We start from the raw sequence: 21,977 nt of genomic DNA on the forward strand, positions 1-21,977 counted from the left end.
TTTTTTATGGGCATGTGAAGCATTGGTGTACTGTTGACAGCTGAGCCTGTGAGAGAGTATGCATGGAAGGCAGCTTGAATGTATGGTGACCCAGGGAGAGGAACATTGGAAGGAGAGTTCAAAGCCCTGAAGGTGAACCTTTGCAGAAGGTGTCAAAGAGAAAGTCGGTTTGGGAGGAGATTCCAAGGCAAGGTCTTGGAGAATGGAAATTGGAAACCCTTGTATGAAAGATGGAGTGCAGTAGGGCTGGCTGGCTCACGGTGTGACAAGTCTCTGGGGGGAGTTGAGGAGAGATCCATAGCATTTGGTTGAGGTGGCATCTGTAACTTGGTTTCGGAGTGTGGTGTGCCTGACTACAGGTCACCAATTGGTTTACATGGACTGTGTACTTACTGGGCACATTAGAGTATGAGATACTTGTGCTACCCTTACAAATCCGTATATATCTGTAAAGGTATAGTGGTAGGTGAAGGAGTGTTGTAATATAGTTTATCTTTTCTTGTTTAAAAAATGTTTTATGCTTATGTTAAAAGTTCCTTAGCTGACTCCAATGACTCTGTCCAGTAGCCCCTCTCCACGTATCTAAGCAAACAAATTAAAAGTTAGGATCTATCAAGCTGGGTTTCACTCTGGGATCAGGCTTGTCCAGTGGTAACATCAAGCTGGGACCATAACATTACATACTTTCCATCTTGGGGTAAAACTCCTGCTTTTAAAAAAAAAGGGGCAAGTCAATAGTAATAGTCCTATCTAAATGATTTATGTTCATGCATCATCAAAACGTGCTGAATCTCAGGTTCACGCAGTCCAAGTGCAGTTAAGATTTCAAAATCAAAGTTTGACAAACACCGAGATGTCTCCACTTACCGTGCTCATATATTACGCAGTATTTCTGAGACACCACTCCCACACCCGCCCTTCTTTTTCAATTGCATAAACAGTTCATAGATTGGACACAATACAATGGATTCCTCTGTATCACAAGTATGTCGCTTTGATAAATTGGGGAAAATAACTTGTCTCTTTCAATTTTCTTCCCCTTCCCCTCTCGAAGTGCTTATTCATGCTGGTACTCAAATAATCCTCACTCAATTGCTCATTCCTCATGTGTTAACCTAATCAACAAATACGGGCTAATCAGAAATGCAGAGCAATATAAGCAAGGCTGATTCTGTCCTCACTTTTAGATGTAGGTACTGCCAAATAAGATTACTAGATAAAAAGCAGGCTCAATTTTGAAGTTTATAACTAGTAAATTTTTACCTGCCATTTCAAAACTGTAATTTATCTTCAATGTTGCTTTTAATAACTATTATCAGATCTCTCAGGAGCTCAGGGTTAGTCAGAAGATTCATTGTCTTATAATAATAGACCTGTTCGTGATTTGTAAGGGTTACATTAAGGCCAGTGATTTACAATGACTGAAATAAAGTCAAAATCAATTATTGTTAAATGGCATTCTATGGTTATTACTGGTGCTTTGAAGGCTGAGTCCATTATTCAGGGAAGACTGCAAGTGAACGGCTTATATCTCAGATAGCCTTGTGCTACTCAGGGATTTGATTGCCTGTAAATGGGACAGGGGTGTGGACACCTGCCTCATCAACCTGGACTAGGAGAAGGTCTTTGACAGAGTATCGCACACCCACATGATGGATGTGCTCTCAAAAATGGAGTTTGGAGAGGGAATCCGCAGTTGGATCCAAATGCTCTACACAAACATCATTAGTACAGTTTCAATCAATGGGTGGGAATCAAAGTTTTCCAATTAAATCTGAAGTCAAGCAGGGCAGCCCTCGCCCCCCCTGTCCTATTCGTGTTGACGCAGAATTCTTTGCTGAGTTCATCAGGAAGAATTCGGGCATAGAGGAATGACAATCCCAGGCAGTGGAGACATTCAGGTCAAAACTTCCCTGTACATGGACGATGTCACCATCTACTGCTCGGATCTGCTGTTGGTAGGAGCAAGTAGCTATGGTCAAACAAAAACTGGGCATGTAGGAACGATACTGCCTCTCCATTGAAGTTAAGAGCCTGGTCATCAGTTGTGAGGCACACTCAAGTATTGCTGTACGTGGCACAGGCCTGGTACATTCCTCTCTCCTGTGCTGTGATCACCTGCTTCATCTTCCGCTTTATCTGGACGTCAAAAATGGACCGTGTTCATAGAGACACACTGGACAAACCTCTACAGGGGGGAAAAAAAACATGCCCAACATCGCCCTCATCCTGATGATCACCTTTGTGTGTGGCTGCATCAGGCCGTGTATAGACCCTTGGTTCGCAAACACTAAGTGTCACTATGTGCTGAGGTTCTACCTGTCCCCGGTGTTGTGAAGGATGGGTCTGGCTATGCTGCCACAGAACGCTCCAAGTAGTTGGGCCGTATCATACCACCTGTCCCTCATGGAAAAGTTTATGCAAAAATACACCTTTGACCACAAGTCCATCAGGCAGTGGTCTGCATGCAACATCCTAGAGGCCCTGTGGTAAAAGGAGATGGTGGATCCTGTCGGATGGTTCCGTGAGCAGACTGTCAGTCATTTGGCAGAATGCCTCATTGCCAGAACTTTTAAACAAGCACCAAGACATAGCATGGCTGGTGATGAGGAAGGCCCTCCCTGTCAAATAGAAACATAGAAAATAGCAGGAGTAGGCCATTCGGCCCTTCGAGCCTGCTCCGCCATTCATTACGATCATGGCTGATCATCCAACTCAATAGCCTGCTCCCGCTTTCTCCCCATATCCTTTGATTCCTTTCGCCCCAAGAGCTATATATAACTCCTTCTTGAAAACATACAATGATTTGGCCTCAACTACTTCCTGTGGTAGCGAATTCCACAGGCTCACCACTCTCTGGGTGAAGAAATTTCTCCTCATCTGAGTCCTAAATGGTCAACCCCGTATCCTCAGACTGTGACCCCTGGTTCTGGACTCTCCCACCATCTGGAAGATCCTACCTGCATCTACCCTGTCTAGTCCTGTTAGAATTTTATATGTTTCTATGAGATCCCCCCCCTCATTCTTCTGAACTCCAGCGAATATAATCCTAACTGACTCAATCTCTCCTCATATGTCAGTCCCGCCATCCCAGGAATCAGTCTGGTAAACCTTCGCTGCACTCCCTCTATAGCAAGAACATCCTTCCTCAGATAAGGAGACCAAAACTGCACACAATATTCCAGGTGTGGTCTCACCACTCTCTGGGTGAAGAAATTTCTCCTCATCTCAGTCCTAAATGGTGTACCTCATACCCTCAGACTGTGACCCTGGTTCCACCTCCCCCCACCCCCTCCTCCACCGCTCCACCATCTGGAACATCCTTCCTGCAGCTACCCTGACTAGATCCTTCCTGCACGCCAGGAGTCTCACCCCCTCTGCATGTTGCCCTTGAGGTGGCTGTGGTGGGGAAGATATTGTTGTCCACCTCCTTGTGGAATGTGCCTTTGCAAAGAAGGTCTGGAGAGAGATGCAGTGGTTTTTGTCAAGGTTCATCCCAAGTTGCTCCATGGCGCAAGACTCTGTGCTCTATGGGCTGTTCCCAGGGACACACACCGAGAGAAACATCAACTGCAGCTGGAGGATCATCAACTCGATGAAAGACGCTCTTTGGTCTGCTCAAAACATGTTGGTCTTTCAATGCAAAGAGTTGTCCTTGACCGAGAGTTGCAGACTGGCACATTACAAGGTCCAGGATTATGTGCTGAGGGATGCACTAAAGCTTGGGGCAGCCGCTGCAGAGGTGCAATGGGAAAGGTCACTGTCTAAGACCTTTCAGCCAAAGTGCACCAGGGGGCTAGAAATTGTATAGACCCCTCGGGCTGTATTGTACATTGAATGTGTACAGTGAATATGATATGTACCACAATTGTATTGAAGCACCTCAGAGTGCATCATGATCTATGTAGAAAATTTGAACATCGTTATGCTGTGATGGCCATTTGAAATGTTTTGTAATACTCTTAGATATTTTATGAATATATTTTTGCAAAAAAATGCATTTGTGTGTGGTGGTGAGAAACCTGATTCTGGGTGTAAGGTAGACACACACACACACTCACTCTCTTACTCCCACTACCCACCACTCTCACCTCTCATTCAAAATCCTTGTTCTCTATAATGATGATAAAAACTTTCTCAAAGATATTTTCACTGCTTTCCTCCCTCAGCCTCTGTGCTGAACGACTTTGCAATCTCAGCAATTTCAACTTCAATTCATCATGTTCTCTCTCCTCCGGGTTCACTACCCTTTCATCCTCCAATAATCTCTTCCTCCAAAATGATTTACAAAATTGAGTGGCATGGACAGAGTAGATAGTCAGAAACTTTTTCCCAGGGTGGAAGAGTCAATTACAAGGGGACATAGATTTAAGGTGAGAGGAGAAAATTATAGAGATGTGCGGGGCAAGTTTTTTACGCAGAGGGTAGTGAGTGTCTGGAATTCACTGCCAGAGGAGGTGGTGGAAGCAGGTACGATAGTGGTGTTTAAGAGGCAGCTTGACAAATACATGAATAGGATGGGAATAAAGGGATACGAACCCCGGAAGCGCAAAATGTTTTAGTTGACGGGCAATATGATCAGCGCAGGCTTGGAGGGCCAAAGGGCCTGTTCCTGTGCTGTACTTTTCTTTGTTCTTTGTCCATATAAACTTCCCATTCCACATTCACAGCCATTCCCTTGACCTTACCATCTCATCACTTTCTTATATCACTCTCCACTCACATTCCCCTTTCATGCCCCGACCCAACCTCCTTCTGTACTTGACCATGAAGAAAACTATTGCCCGATTCATTTACAATTGCATTTTCAAAACCCCAATTAACCTTTGGCTCCCCATTTGCCACATATCGCAGCAACTGATTTGCTCAGCCGCATCCCCATCTCCACCTTTTGATGCCTCAGTTCCTAGTAAAACTAATATTTTCTCCCATGGCTGTTCCTCCTGGTACCATCCTCCACTCCCTTAAGACACAAAGTTGAAAGGATACAGTGGAGAATTCCCGTTTCCTCCAACTTCACCACCACCAATAAGTGTGAGGAGCTCATTGATTTCTTTATTTCTAATATCAAGACCATCTTATTAGCTGTCTCTCCCACTACCCTCCTTTCTACTAGCTCACCTGGCCAAATTTCTTCTAAAGCTTCCCCCTGTCCTAGCCTTGCATCTTTCCTTAGTTTCTCTCTCATCTCCCCATATGCCCGCTGAGCTTATCTTGTCCATGAGACCCACCTCCAGTTCTTTCAATCTTATTCCCACTAAACTGCTGACTGCCCAATTTTCCTTCCAGGCTCCATGTTAGCTGATATTGTTAACAGTTGTCCCTCTTCAGCTTTGTCCCTCTCTCTTTTAAATCTGCCACCATTGCCCTGCTGCCTTTAGCTCCTACCTCCCTTTCCTTACCAAAGTCCCTGAATATGTTGTCACCTCCCAAACCTGTGCCCATTTTTCCTAAAACTCCATGTTTGAATCTCTCTGATCAGGTTTCTATTCCTGTCACAGTACTGAAAAGGATCTTTAGTCACAAATTACATCCAATATGAAAGTTCAGAGGTCTACTAGGCTAATAAAGGAATGGGCAGGTTGTCTTATAAGGAAATATTGGACAGGTTAGGCTTGTATCCACTGGAGTTTAGAAGAGTAAGAGGCAACTTGATTGAAGCATACAAGATCATGAGGGGTCTTGACAGGGTGGTTGCAGAGAGGATGTTTCCTCTTGTGGGAAAATCTAAAACTAGGGGTCACTGTTTAAAAATAAGGGGTCGCCCATTTAAGACAGAGATGAGGAGAATTTTTTTCTCTCAGAGGGTAGTGAGTCTTTGGAACTCTCTTCCTCAAAAGGCGGGGGAAGCAGAGTCTTTGAATATTTTTAAGGCAGAGCTAGGTAGATTCTTGATTAACAAGGGGGTGAAAGGCTTTCGGGGGTAGGTAAAAATGTGGGGTTGAGGTTACAATCAGATAAGTCATGAGCTTATTGAATGGCGGAGCAGGCTCGAAGGGCCGAGTGGCCTACTGCTCCTAAATCGTATGATTGTGACAAAAGTAAACAATCCCCCATTTTCCTGTCTACAACCTTTGACATGGTTGGCCACACCATCATACTCCTCCAACCCCTCTCTACTGTCATCCAGCTGGGGCAGGTGAGGGAGCTGCATTGACCTGGTTTCATTCTTATCTATTTAATGGTAGCCAGAGTATCACCTGCAATGGCTTCCCTTCCCACTCACACACTATTAACTCTACCGTCTTCCAAGGATCCACCCTTGGCCCCCATGTATTTCTCATCTACATGCTGCCCTCGGTGACATCATCGAAAGCACAGTGTATATTGATGACATCCAGTTCTATCTTACCACCATCTCTCTTAACTCCTTCACTGTCTCTAAATTGTCAGATTGCTTATGTGACACCCAGTAAGTATGGGAGTTTACTCCAATTAAATATTGGGAAGACTAAAGCCATTGTTTTCGGTGTCCACTCCAAACTTCATTCTCTAGCTACCAATTCCTCCCATTCCCTGACACTTGTTTGAGGTTGAGCCAGATGGTTCACAAACTTGGTGTCATATTCGATGCCAAAGTGAGCTCCTGACCACATATTTGCACCATCACTAAGAATGCCTATTTTTACCTCCTTAACATTGCCAGACTTTGGTCCTGTCTCAGCTCATTAACTACTGAAATCCTCACTCATGCCATTGTTACCCCTAGACTTGATTATCCCATTGTATTCCTGGCTGATATCTCACATTCTACTGTTTAAACTTGAGGTCACCCCAAAACTTGTTGGTGTCTTAACTTGGACTAAGTCCGATTCGCCCATCATCCCTGTGCTCGCTGACTTACATTGGCGCCTGGGTCAAGCACCACCTTCATTTTAAGATTCTCATCCTTGTTTTCAAATCCATCCATGTCCTTGTTCCTCCCTATCTCTAACCTCCTCCAGCCCCACAACCCTCAGATATCTGCGCTCATCTAATTCTGGCCTTTTGAGCATCTCTGGTTTTAATTTTTCCACCATTGGTGGCCATGCCTGGGCCCTAAGCTCTGGAATTTCCTGTCCATCCCTCTCTAACTCTTGAAAACGGACTCGGGCTGTTTAGAAAAACCCATTAAAGACAATCATCTTAGAGAAATGTGAATGACCATATATTCTGCCCAATTCACAAAACACAATCACCTGTGTTTTCAACATCAAGCTAAAGGGGCGCCGATGACTGATGACATCCCAGACAGACCATAAATGAAGCTTGGCATAGACCTCTTCACACTCTTTGGAACTGACTATCATGTCACCATTGACTGTTATGGGCAGGATTTTCCAGCCCCAAACACCAATACCATCTGTGGTCCCACCAACAGTCAGTGGACTTTTGGCTGGGCCGCTGCAACCCTGCAGCGGGTCTGGCCACAGAACAGCCAGAAAATCCCGGCCTATGAGTTAGACAAGCTGACGTCACCGTCCACTAGTGAGATCACAGAATGCCTGAAAGCACGCTTGAGTTGTTATGGCATTCTTGACATTATGACGACCAAAAACAGCCCACAGTTTATGAGTGAAGAATTCAGGTACTTTGTAAATGATTGGGAAATTCAGCACTACATATCATCTCCACACTTCTCAAGTCAAATGGAAAGGCTGAGACAGCAGTGAAAACTACCAAAGGGATTATCAAAAAAATCAAGTACATCCAGCACAGATGTGTACAAGGCAATCTTAGAGAGAAGAAACACACCTACTGAAGGCATGGAAAGTAGTCCAGTTCAGCGACTGTCATGTCACAGCCAAAATACTCTTCCAATAGCTAAAATACTACTGAAGCCAGGAGCAGTAGGAGTTACTGACAAAATCAAAGTGAAATGGCAGAACACCAGATTTCACTTTGGTAAAGCTGCCAAATCATTGCTAGAGCTCAGAATTGGAAAGCTGGTCAGAATGCAAACATTTAACATTTTCAACAAAGGTCAGCCCACTTGGCAACTTTACACCGAAGTAGAGAAGTTTTCACTTCGATCGTACACGGTGAAAATGAATGATCAGATATTGTCGTAACCGCAGACATATATGTGGAATTGGAGAAGCTGGTCTTCACAGCAGACAGATGAGGAAGATGTGATTGCACAAGGAATTAAACGACCATCAGCCCCAGAGATCAACCATTCCCCAGCATGTCCTCTTGAATTTTAACACTATCCTCCTCATGGTTCATAATACTAGTTTCATATCATCTGCAAATTTTGAAACTGTGCCTTGTACACAAAGGCCTAGATCATTAATATATATCAGGAAGAGCAGAGGTCCTAACACCGATCCTTGGGGAACTCCACTATTAATCCTTCCTCCAGTGAGAAAAAATGTTCACCACTACTGTTTCCTGTCACTCTGCCAATTTTGTATCCATGTCGCTGCTATCCCTTTTGTTCCATGAGCTCTAACTTTGTTCATAAGTCTGTTGTGCTGCACTATATCAAATGTCTTTTGGAAGTCCATGAACACCACAGCAACGGCATTGCCCTCATCAACCCTATTACCTCACCAAAAATTCAAGTGAGTTAGTTAAACACGATTTTCACTTAACAAATTCACGTTGGCTTTCCTCAATTAACCCACAATTGCCCAAATTACTAATGTTGTCCTTAATTATTGTTTCTAAAATCTTCCCACCACCGAGGTTAAACTGACTGGCCTGTAATTGCTGGGCTTATCTTTAGGTCCTTTTTTGAACAAAGGTGTAACATTTGCAACTGTCCAGTCCTCTGCTAACACCCCTGAGCCTAAGGAAGAGTGGAAAATTACGGCCAGTGTCTGCAATTTCCACTCTCACTTCCTTCAGTATCCTTGATGCATCTTATCTGCTCCTGGTGCCTTATCAACTTATCACTCGCAGAAGAATGTAATTACAATTGTTCCCTATTTTCCAATCCTACCAGACTTAAAGACCACACTTGCCTCTTTCTGTGCAACACCATGGTAAATTGATGCATGTGTGCCTGCATTTTTCTGAGAGAATAAAATAACATTGGAAGAATTGCATAGCTGAAATTTATAGAACGTATATAGAATTGAAGAAAAAAATTACAAAACAAGTTCATAACTTGGCATGTGTGGCTAAATTTGTATAAGAGATCAGTTAATTTTCCACTTGATCCCTTGAGAAATTGTCTAATTTGAAACAGTTTCGGAAACTTCGATGAAACCACTGCTGTGAGGAATATAATTGTTTAAGTCATTTTGTTTGGAAAGGATAAGAGAAAAATAGAAAGTCAGAGGGTAAGGTAGTGAGGATAAGGAAGAGAGAAGAAAAAGAGGGCAAGAAAAGGAACTAAGGTGAGGGAGAAGAAAGGGAACATGAGAACAGGAGTAGACCATTCAGCCCCAGTATTAAATCATAGTGGAGCTGTATCTTAATTTCATTTACTCTACTTTATTTCACTTCATATTCCTATAGGGCAAGATGGAACTATGCAGATAAAAACTCCCTTTTATCCCTGCAGTACACCAAGGTCTGGTAGCACAGCTGGATGCAAAATTCAGCATTAAAAAAAGGTTCAGATTCAATTCTCCATACATGTGGAGAAACTGCACAGTGATCACCATACTGTTTTCTAATGTTCCTGCCTGTTTGGTGATGTTGAAGCTGGGACTTCAGTTTCATGCATCAAGACAGGTTAAATACCTCTAAAGGACTCCAGCTATTGTAGGTTAACTTTTCTCTGTCACTAAATTTTCTATCCAATTGCTCAGTTCTCAATTGATTGGACAACAGAAAAGCTCATGTAACAGTGGATGCTCCAAACCTAAAATATTAATCTCATTTATTTCTTCGACGCTGACAGATGTGGCACTGTTTAATAAAGAGCTTATTTCTCTTCTGCTACCTGGTTTTCAAAAGGGCAATTAAACTTTACAACACAGTTTTTCTGTGTCTTTGATTGGCCAGTTGAATAGCTAAGACCCCAGTTGGAATGTCAAATGAACAGTATAGAATTAATGGAGAAAATACAACAAGGATTTACAAGGATGATACCAGAACTGAGAGGGTACAACTAACAGGAGAGAATGAACAGGTAGCGGATCCTAAAAGACTGCGGTGACCCGATAGAGCTTTACAATTATGGAAGGGTCCCATTAGATAGTTAAGGAGAAGGTGTTTCCAATTGTGGGGGAGTCCTTAGCTAAGGGTCATAAACATTAGATAATAAGAAATCCATTAGGAATTCAAGAGAATTTTCTTTGATCAGAGAATGGCAAGAATATGAAACCGTCCTGGAGTGGTTGAGATGAACAGCATTGATGCAATTAAAGGGGCAGATAGACAAGGACATGGGGGAGAATGGGATATGATATGATGGGATGAAGTAAAGTGGGAGGAGCCTCATGTGAAGCAAAAGGATCGACGTATGTCTGCTGGGTTAAATGGCCTATTTCTGTGCTGTAAATTCTATGTAGTACTTCCTTTTAAAAATACATTTCCTCAATTTGACATTCAACGGCATTAAAATTACTGAATCCTCCACCATCAACATCCTGTGGGTTATCACTGACCAGCAACTTAACTGGGCCAGCTATATAAATACTGTGGCTGCACAAGCAGGTCAGAGGCTGGGAATTCTTCAGAGAGTATTTCTCCTCCTGATGTCCAAAGCCTGTCCACCATCTGCAAGGCACAAGTTAGGAGTGTAATGGAACACTTTCCACTTGACTAGATGAGTGCTGCTCCCATAACACAAGAAGCTCAACACCATCTAGGATAAAGCAGCCCACTTGATTGGCAACACATTCACCACCTTCAACATTCACTCCCTGCACCATTGGTACACAGCGACTGCAGTGGTTACCATCTACAAGATGCACTGCAGCAGCTCATTTGACAGCACCTTCCAAATCACAAGCTCTACCACCTAGAAGAACAAGGACACAAGCACGTGGGAACACAATCACTGGCAAGTTCACTTCTAAGTCACACACTACCCTGAATTTGAAGTATATTGCTGCTCCCTTACTGCCTCTGGGTTAAAATCCTGGAACTCCCTTCCTAACAGCATTGTGGGAGGACCTACACCACATGAACTGTAGCAGTTTAAGAAGGTGGCCCACCACCATCTTTTCAAGGGCAATTAAGGATGAGCAACAAAAGCTGGCCTTACCAGTGATGCTCACACCCAATGAACGAATTATAAAGTAAAAGTCATTTGGAAGAGCTTCTGCACTAGTTCAGATGCCAAACTATTTTCAAAAAAATACTCCAACCCAAATTTCACCACCACCGCCCCTCCCCCATCTCACCAAAGATACAATGGTTCAGATTTTGCATCATGAATAAGTGCTCACCGTTATTATGGAGCAAATTAGATAGCAGCTTTTCAAGTCTGCACATGCTTCTGAGTTTCCCTGCTTCATAGGCTGTGCTAAACTGTACCGTGGCATTAAAATCCATGTAAGGGGGTAAAGGGTGAGGGAGGGAAGGCGGGGATGGAGTTGCTGCATTAAGCCACTGGTTACACACTAGTGTAGGTTAAGGCTAATATATTCAGATGTAGATGAATTTTTAACACTATGCTAAGTCATAATTACTGCCAAATAACCTCACTGGCCCAGAAAATTTAATTGTACAAGTGCAGAATCAAATTAGTATTGGAGACTAAAAAGAAATGAAAATTTTTTCCAAATTAAAAGTTAATATTCCATCTCTTTGTCCTAACATTGTTTCCCTCTCTCTGTCTCTCTCTCTTTACATTACAATGATTTAAATCTAATTTACACTACCCGGTTTAGATTCTACAGGCCAAAATTTCAAACAGCTACAGAAGTGGGACCAGAGGCAGACAGGCCCATCATTTCCTGGCACCAGCCTGAATGCCTCTGGGCCATTGTTGAATATGCCAGATCAGGGTTGAGGGAATGGCTGCCTGCCTGCTGAAATTGAAACATGGCTGAGGGATGGAGGTGCCCTTGTAGCAGCAGATGATGGGGGCAGGGAGCTGCACTCCAGCCTACAATTTAACCCCATGCCCCAACCCAGCAATTGCAATTGGCAAAGGGCCACAGCTGTGGGCACTGGTCTCCTCCACAAGGCAAGTCTGGCTGTGCCTGGGCTCTTCAGAATGTTAAATTTTGAAAAAGTCTACAGAGGGCACTTCAAGGTGGAGGTGCCCTCTTTTTTCCTACCTGCGCCAGCAGCACCCATTGCTGAGCTTTCCAACTTAACTGGACAGCAAGGAAGCACACTGGTCACCAACTGAATGGCCAGGAAATGCACCCAATGTCAGGGTCCCAAATGCAAAACAAAAAGTCAGCCCTGTGTGTCTCAGTTAGGAATCTTCAATCTCACTGATTGAACAGCTATGCTGTTTGCTTGCCCTCTTCTCACACACCACAGATCCCCTCTAAAGGGTACCATGCTGGAAATGATCTTCAAATACCGCAAATTGCAGCCTGATGAACAGTAAGTGTCATTCCTTCACAAAATTCAGGCCAATTTATTTCAAATTAAAAGCAACAAGTCATTAAAATGTTCTGTGGAATGCAATTAAGTGGCTTGGTCTCAATGTTTCCTTTCATCTCTTCAAATCAATTAAGCACCATTGGTAAATCAAAAATATAAGCACAGGGTGCATTTTACTCACGATAGTGTTGTGAAGATGAAAGATATAGGATAAAATTATTCAAATTTAGGATTTGTTCATTTGTAGTGAAAGACAAAGTACAGACTTCTTTCAGGCAGCTTGATCAGATGTGTCAGGAATTTCTGCAGTGCAGCTCCCTCTCCACTGTCATAACTTCACCGGATGAGTGGTAGAAATGTTAATGTGCACAAACACCTTCTTAAGGCGATGGAGTAGGAGTGAAATTCCAAGAAAACTAATGCTCAGATTATTTCTATCCATAATACCAATGATGAATACCTATTTTCGTTGGTAATCAGGGAAACTATGTATAATGATGACTGGCTTTATTTTAGTTCAAACCCCCTTCCAGGATCTTACTAATGTCAGATAGAGTGAATATACTATTCTCCCTCTCCTGCTGCCTCCAAATGAAATGGTACGATGCCAATATTCAAATACCACACATATTTGGGATGTGATTTTCAACTGCTGATCACACTGTTTGAGATGTCCAATAGCTGAAAATTTCAGGGCAACAGTGGCAATTGAATGTCCCAGGCTCACTTGATGCTTGCAGCCTGTAAATGAGTGCACAGCAATCCTTCCCAGAAACAGGTAGGAGCTTGCTTGCATATGCAAATCTTGGCCCTTTGCAATTTTCAAGTTAAAATGGAACGCTTACCAGGCAGTCTCCACCCATTAGTAAAAGGCAGCAAGTACCCTAACCAACGGTTCTTAAATATACCATTGGAGATCACTCTAGAACATTTTTGGGGGAAATTTTATGGGGCCCAGAGTGTCTTCTGGTGTACCTCCCTTCAGCGAGTTATCTGCTAGCGCTCAAGTACTGGGTAGATCACTGATGACATTCAAATAATGTACAAGCCTGAAAATGGCTTGGGCCTTCCACTGAATCCCTCAGACAGGCACATGGCTGACTTTGTGCCCATTTTGGGCACATTCAAATCCCACTCCTACTCCACCTTGGTACTTTCCAATAAAAACAAATCTGGTGCAATGGTCACCAGTCCCATGTTGTTGACACATTTAGCAACCAGCAGGATCCTTCTGACAATCATGATTCATTTAATTATAGCATTGTTAATTTATTTAAGAGTACCCTAAATAGTTTCCTTAGTTTACTCTAAAATTCTGTTATTTTACATACAATAAACATGTTCTGTATTATTAGGTACAGGCTCCGAATGCTATAGAGCCAAGCCAGCATCTTACTAAGGTAAGATCTTTGTTTGTAACATAATATATATACACCATACCTTATAACAAGAAAATTTCTGTCAATATTTCACTGATTCATTGAAACTTAATATTCCTAATCCTGCAGCAAATGAGAACGTGACTCTCAAGCATTCATGAGTCAAAAAATGAAACAACCAATTAAACTACTCAAAAAACTTTTCACAGTCCTTTTCGGCTGCAAAACATCAGAATCCATTCACTGAGAAGTCCATCAATTATATCAAAATGTAGAAACTGAACAAAGCCACTCTGTTTTGTCCACCATTTTTCCTTTCTCCGAAACTCAAAAGGTCAGTTGCGAAAACACCTTGTGGAAGGCCAAAGCTGAGATGGCGGAGCTATATATAGGAGACCTAAATTAAAAAGTGACAACGGGAAAACAAGGAGCAGAAGAGGCTCTGGGATGGAATATATTGTAGCTCACGTGCTCAGCCTAATAATAGTGATGAACTGACTGAAGATAGACTCCAATTGGGAAATATCCTGTTCCAATATTCCGCTCCAGTGCTGCATGCTGCAGATTGAGGAAAGATTATACGGACAAGCACTCCTGTTCCGAGCTAGCTTTTGCAACGTGGCTGCTCAATTTTTAAAATATATTTTTGTCAGAAGGTACAGTTAATGGCTTTGCACCACCTTAAGCGACTGGCAACATAATGGTTAAGGTAATGGAGTTGTCACTATTTTTCTCCAATTGATTTGACACTTCATGACAAAAACATTAATTCAGTCCAAGTGGTGTTGAATCAAAGGTTGAATTGTTTCAACATATTGCAAAGTCTGACATTCAAATGTACTAGAGGCCAGAAGAGAGGCAATGCATCTGACCTTATTTTATTACATTATATGTAAAATAACTAAATAAAGTAACCTTTTTCAATATTGAACAGGGGAATACAAAATAAACTTTGAATGTGGGTATTATTTCTATTATAGATAAAAATTTCATTCTGTTCTGACATTACTATATCCATATCTTAAAATCACAGCTACTGTATACATATTTTTAAAGCCACAATAAACCCTTAACTGTTTTAGTGTGGAGAACATTGACATTAGTCAATAAAGGAAAAAGGTAAGAAAACATTTGGATTCTATGATAGGAAAAACAGAGATTGAAGCATTGTTCTGTAAATTGAGCGTAGATGGGTTCCACGGCTTTCTTGATTTGTATCTATCCTGCGATCACATCACAACTTCTAAATATTTAATTTAAATGTGAGTAATTTCATTTTAAATTCAAAGTTGTGAAAGAGTCAAATTCTTCCAGCACATGTGAAAATAGTTCATTTTATTAAATAATCGGGCACCTCTAAGCCATGGTGAAGTATTAGCTGTCACCCAACTCAATGCTGAAATTTCAGCTTTAGATATAAAAGCAATACATTCTGAAAGACAATTGTAGAGAAAGAGACAGAATAACCTCATTTTCTGTCTAGATGGTCCAGTCCTTTGTCACCTACAGTTCAACAGTCAAGTCATAATATTATTTTACAAGTTTCACTTTATCTTTCAGCACTTTAAATTTGGGGTTAGAGCTTATCTTCTTGTAAAAAACTGCCAGGAGTTCCACTTCAGATTTGTAGTTACTATCGCCATTCTCAGCGTAGTACTGGGATAGAACCTGCAAGAATTTGAATACATGTCAAGCAAGACTGTTACAAAGGGTAATTAGTATTATATTACATCCTGGGTAAAATAACTATCTAAATCAAATAACCTTTTTCAATATTCAGAGGAATACAAAATAAGCTTCGAATGCAGGAATTATTTCTATTATTGATAGAAGTTTCATTCTGTTTTGACAATATTACTATATCCATATCTTAACGTCACAGCTACCGTATACACATTTGCAAAGCCACAATAAACCTTACCTTTTTCCTTAATTTTTTAATAGAAATTTCCTGCTCTGGAGACTGCTGTAGAACAATCTTGATCATTCTTTTCCAGCTGAATTTTCCTTAAACAAATAGTTCATTAAGTATAAGATATAAACTTCAGAATTGGAAAATAAAGGCAAGTGGATTAAACAGAACTCACAATGCATTATCGTCCAGTTTTTGAACTCACTTGGTTCCAAATATACAACAGAACTCTAAGGTGAGTTAGTTATAAGCATTCAAAAAAGATCAACACTTTCTGTAAATATACAAATACACCATATTATATTTGCCAATAGCAAACAGTACTTCAAAGTATTGTTTTAAAAAATGGAGAATAAATATGGACCTTGTTTAACCCATAAAAGGAGGAATTTTTACATCCAGTCTCAGTGGTAGCACTCTTGAGTAAGTCAGCAGGTTGTGGGTTCAAGTCCCAACCCGAGACTTAAGTATATAATCCAAACTTCAATGCAGTACTCAGAGAGTGCTATACTCCGAGGTGTTATCTTTTGAGTCAGACAGTAAACCAATATCCCAATCTGGTGAACGTATTTGAAGAAGAGGAGTTCTCCCTAGTGTCCTGATCAATAGTTGGCTCTTAGCCAACATCATTAATACAGGTTATCTGGTCACTTAACTCTACTACTTGTGGGATCTTGCTTGTGCAATTTGGCTCCTGCGTTTGTTTATAATGTAGTAGTTAGCTACACTTCAGGAGCATGTAAAATGTTTTGGGAAGCACCGAGGTTGTGAAAGGTGCTATATAAATGGGATAGCTCATATCATTTTTCTAAATGTTGAGAAACTCGAAACAGTAAATGAGCAGAGAGATTTTGGGGTCCAACTAAGAAGATAGTGCATAAGTACAAAAAATAATGAAACAGATGAATGGAATGTTGGCCTTTATCTCAAAGGAACTAGAATACAATGAGGTGAAAGTTACCTTACTGCTGACCAGAGCTCTGGTTAGACCTCATCTGGAGCACTGAGTTCAGTTCATGGCACTGCATCACAGAAAAAGACTTGGCCTTGGAGGGGTACAGCATAAATTCACTAGAATGATACTGGCGCTAAAAGGAGGACAGGTTGTACTGACCAATATTCCTTTGTGTATAGGTAATTAAGTGATAATCCAACTGAAATGATTAAGATGATTAAAGGATTTGGTGGGGTCTGTAAAGATAAACTATTTCCTCCGATGGAAGAGTTCAGAACAAGGGACATAACCTTAAAATGAGAAGGTGGCTGTTCAGGAGTTACATTGAAAAACAAAGGTATTAAGGGACATGGAGTTAAGACACAGGGGAACTATAATCTAACTGAGTGTTGGAACAGTCTTGAGGGCTAAATGGCAAACTCCTGTTCCTATGTAAGTTCTCTCTTTTGATTATGGATATTGAATATCAAAGCTTATTGGAGAAAATGTCTCACTAGTTGCATGCTATTAATATAAAATAGGGACAATACTTTACCAGTTATACAATATTTTTGATGTAAACGATTGCAGGTATATTTTCAATACACAATTTTCTCATTGCATGTTAAGGGTTGAGTGCTGTATCCTAGTGATTACCACAAAAACACTGGACAGTACGATATAAAAAAACAAAGGTTGGTTAATTTAAGCATATAAAAAGCTGAGGCTAAAAAATTATACACAGCCTTGTTATTTTTTCCTCAATGCTAGTCGATTTCCAATTACATTGCTCATAAGGAGTAAAGGTCAATTTTAGCATTCAGGTGAAGCCAGGTTAGAAAGGAGAAAACTAGATTAGAGAATGATACCAATAATTATTTTATAAGTTTTTAATTTTGTCTTTTTTTTATATATTATAAAGTCCTATTCCACATTCATGATGGAAACTGCAAATTTAAAGTTATTATACTGTAATTGCGCTTAATTCTTCAGTCTGCATGTATCTCCTGTTAACGCCGTTATTATGCCTAATTCCAGTGGTGGCACTCATGAGTTTGACATATTAGATTTATTGTGCACAGTTAGGTTGTAAAGATTTTTTTCCTACAAAGTTGTTGGTAGAGACAGCAACAGTGTATCTGGGACAATAAGATCTAAAGATTGAGAATCAAAGTGAGAAAGGACAGAAGGGCAGTCTCCAATCAAGAATGAGAAATAAATGAAGGAAAGAAGGATTGATTGAGAGAGAAGAGAGACTGAAAGGAAAAAAGGAAGAAAAAGTTGTTAAAAATGAATTTTTAAAATCTCCGAAAACCATTCACAACTTTAAAGGATGAGATTCTGCACTTAATTGTTCACTTTCTTGGCACAAGACATTGATCAGCAATCATCAACAAAAATCACATTGTTAAAAGGTACATTTGTTAATTATAAAAACAAAAAGCTAAAAGCTACTGCGGATGCTGGAAATCCAAAACAAAACAAAAACAGAATTACCTGGAAAAACTCAGCAAGTCTGGCAGCATCGGCGGAGAAGAAATCAGTTAACGTTTCGAGCCCTCATGGCCCTTCGGCAGAACTGCAGCATAGTTTCAGCAAGGGAGAAATATAAATTGGTTTAAGGTTTGGGGGGGCGGGGGGAAACACATTGAGGGTGTGGTGTGAGCAGATAATCAAAGGATGTCACAGACAAAAGGGTCAAAGAGGTGTTGAAGGTGGTGGTCTTTGTCTGAGAAAAGTGCTAATTAAGAATGGAAAACAGGATATTCAAAGTACAGCTCTAGTGGGGGTGGGGTGGAAAGACTAAAGGTTTTAGTTTTAGATTTAAAAATAATGGAAATAGGTGGGGAAAGAAGAATCTATATAAATTATTGAAAAAAAAGCGGGTGGGGGGGGAAAAAGAAACGGGGTGGGGATGGGGGGAGGGGGAGTTTAAGATCTAAAGTTGTTGAATTCAATATTCAGCCCAGAGGGCTGTAAAGTGCCTAGTCGGAAGATGAGGTGCTGTTCCTCCAGTTTGCGTTGGGCTTCACTGGAACAATGCAGCAAGCCAAGGACAGACATGTTGGCAAGAGAACAGGGTGGAGTGTTAAAATGGCAAGCAACAGGGAGGTTTGGGTCTTTCTTGCGGACAGACCGCAGGTGTTCCGCAAAACGGTCGCCCAGTTTGCGTTTGGTCTCTCCAATGTAGAGGAGGCCACATTGGGAGCAACGAATGCAGTAGACTAAGTTAGGGGAAATGCAAGTGAAATGCTGCTTCACTTGAAAGGAGTGTTTGGGCCCTTGGACGGTGAGGAGAGAGGAAGTGAAGGGGCAGGTGTTGCATCTTCTGCGTGGGCATGGGGAGGTGCCATAAGTGGGGGTTGAGGAGTAGGGGGTGATGGAGGAGTGGACCAGGGTGTCCCGGAGGGAACGATCCCTACGGAATGCCATCAAGGGGGGTGAAGGGAAGATGTGTTTGGTGTTGGCATCATGCTGGAGTTGGCGGAAATGGCGGAGGATGATCCTTTGAATGCGGAGGCTGGTGGGGTGATAAGTGAGGACAAGGGGGACCCTATCATGTTTCTGGGAAGGAGGAGAAGGCGTGAGGGAGGATGCGCGGGATATGGGCCGGACACGGTTGAGGGCCCTGTCACCGACCGTGGATGGAAAACCTCGGTTAAGGAAGAAGGAGGACATGTCAGAGGAGCTGTTTTTGAAGGTAGCGTCATCAGAACAGATGCGACGGAGGTGAAGGAACTGAGAGAATGGGATGGAGTCTTTACAGGAAGCGGGGTGTGAGGAGCTGTAGTCGAGGTAGCTGTGGGAGTCGGTAGGCTTGTAATGGATATTGGTGGACAGTCTATCATCAGAAATTGAGACAGAGAGGTCAAGGAAGGGAAGAGAAGTGTCAGAGATGGACCATGTGAAGATGATGGAGGGGTGGAGATTGGAAGCAAAATTAATAAATTTTTCCAGGTCCCGACGAGAGCATGAAGCAGCACCGAAATAATCATCGATGTACCGGAGAAAGAGTTGTGGGAGGGGGCCGGAGTAGGACTGGAACAAGGAATGTTCCACATACCCCATAAAGAGACAGGCATAGCTGGGGCCCATGCGGGTACCCATAGCCACACCTTTTATTTGGAGGAAGTGAGAGGAGTTAAAGGAGAAATTGTTCAGTGTGAGAACAAGTTCAGCCAGACGGAGGAGAGTAGTGGTGGATGGGGATTGTTCGGGCCTCTGTTCAAGGAAGAAGCTAAGGGCCCTCAGACCATCCTGGTGGGGGATGGAGGTGTAGAGGGATTGGACATCCATGGTGAAGAGGAAGCGGTTGGGGCCAGGGAACTGGAAATTGTTGATGTGACATGAGGTGTCAGAGGAATCACGGATGTAGGTGGGAAGGGACTGGACAAGGGGAGAGAGAAGGGAGTCAAGATAACGAGAAATGAGTTCCGTGGGGCAGGAACAGGCTGACACGATCGGTCTGCCAGGACAGTTCTGTTTGTGGATTTTGGGTAGGAGGTAGAAGCGGGCCGTCCGAGGTTGGGCGACTATCAAGTTGGAAGCTGTGGGAGGAAGATCTCCAGAGGAGATGAGGTCAGTGGCAGTCCTGGAAACAATGGCTTGATGTTCCGTGGTGGGGTCATGGTCCAGGGAGAGGTTTTTGTTAATTACTAGATTTAACTTTGCAGTGAGTTTAATGGACAATTAAAGCAACTTCATGGAAACCAGGGGGAGGTAACAGCAGAGCAGTGCAAAAATTCAGCAACTGAAGAAAACATGAGAAATAGGAGCAGGAGAAGACCATACAGCCTGCCAAGTCTGCTCCACCATTCAATACGATTAAGGCTGATCTTGGGCTTCGACTGCACCTTCCTGCCTGCTTCCCTTATTCCTAGATTCTGAGATACCAAAAATCTGTCCACCTCAGCCTTAAATATACTCAATGATGGCAAATCTACAACCTGCTGGGGTAGAGAATTTCAAAGATTCACAACCATGTAAATTGAAAAAATTTCTCGTCTTAATCGTAAATGATCAGCCCCTTATCCTGAAACTGTGCCTCAATCTTCTAGATTCCCCAGTCAGGGAAATAACATCTCAGTATCCACCCTGTAAAGCCATTTAATAATCTTGAATGCTTCAATGAGATGGCCTCTCATTCTTCTAAACTCCAGAGAATAGAGACCCTCACAATGACTGGCTATTCACAGGGTATCTTTTCCTCACTACAAAGGTGCTGGACAACGTGTACATAAATGCCAGTGTGCACCATTCAGACACAATTATTTTTTTCAGAAAAATCTGGAAGGACAAGCTTTCTAAGTGGACATAAGATTTAGAAATGAAAAAGTTAACAGGAGATACATGCAGACTGAAGAATTTTAATATTAGGTTGTGGGGGTGGTGGGAGCAAAGTTGGAAGAGGAGGGACACAGGGTTAAGTTCCAAAATGAAGACACGGAGTTGTGTCAGTTTAACGTCCCTCATCCAAACCCCCCCTCTTATTGTTTCTTCCTCAAATCTGATTCCTCCTTCTCCTTGTGGGAAGTTTGTGTGTACACACTGGGATAACTTGATGAAGGGGTGTGAGGAGACACAGCGAGGTACAACACAATTTACTAAGCAGATGATCTTTTTCCATGGGCAAGGTGGAATTTAAAAAAGTGGCTCGGGAGGCAAGTTGCTAAGTGGGGTAAAGATGGGGGTCATTAGATGATGCTGTTTAGTGGTCGGAAGGGCTTCTGGCAAGTAGGGGATGATTGCAGCTGGGGATTGGTCGCAATTTGGGTTCGGGATAGGGAGAGATTGGCAGGGAGGATATGTTGCTCAATAAGGAATGTCTTTTATGCAGTTTCTCAATTTTAAAAGGCTTCTCTCTAAGAAGAGAGAAAATCACTACATTTTTACACTACTGCTGTTTATATAATTAATCACAGGACATTAGCAAGTGTGGATTTCAGCAGTGTCACGGACATGTAATCTAGAAGATTGAGGCACAGTTTCAGGATGAGGGGCCGATCATTTAGGATTGAGATGAGAAATATGTTGCAGATTTTAAGGGCATTTAAAAGGCACATGTCTGTTTTCAAACCTTTACATTGAGTTTAAAAGCCTTTTTCAAAATGGAAGTGTGGACAGACAACATGGCACCTTCTGCTGTTTATTCAAACCTGCTCAGACTCGTATCTCTAGAGCTGGCATAAAGAGTTATTAAACTCTTCCAAGGATGTCCATTGAATTCTAAAAGGTGTGAAAAACCCTTTTATTTCCAAGGGAACAGGAGACAGGAAGGGGCTTCAAAGGACTTCAACATAACTAACGT

The 21,977-nt window shown here is 42.0% G+C and overlaps 1 protein-coding gene across 3 annotated transcripts in view; it reads right to left on the reverse strand.

Annotated features, from left to right (window-relative positions):
- Positions 1–13,670: 13,670 nt before the first annotated feature.
- Positions 13,671–21,977, reverse strand: part of lyar (Ly1 antibody reactive homolog (mouse)) — a 29,845-nt gene continuing 21,538 nt past the window's right edge. For all 3 annotated transcript variants that reach the window (XM_078541992.1, XM_078542011.1, XM_078542001.1), the window contains 2 exons: positions 15,745–15,830; positions 13,671–15,491 (listed from right to left, as the gene is read on the reverse strand). In XM_078541992.1, the coding sequence (XP_078398118.1) occupies positions 15,354–15,491; positions 15,745–15,830 (224 nt within the window). In that variant the 3' untranslated portion in view covers positions 13,671–15,353. The remainder of the gene's footprint in view (positions 15,492–15,744; positions 15,831–21,977) is intronic.

Source organism: Cetorhinus maximus, chromosome 1 (genome assembly GCF_964194155.1).
Source record: "Cetorhinus maximus chromosome 1, sCetMax3.hap1.1, whole genome shotgun sequence".
Lineage (NCBI taxonomy): Eukaryota > Metazoa > Chordata > Chondrichthyes > Lamniformes > Cetorhinidae > Cetorhinus > Cetorhinus maximus.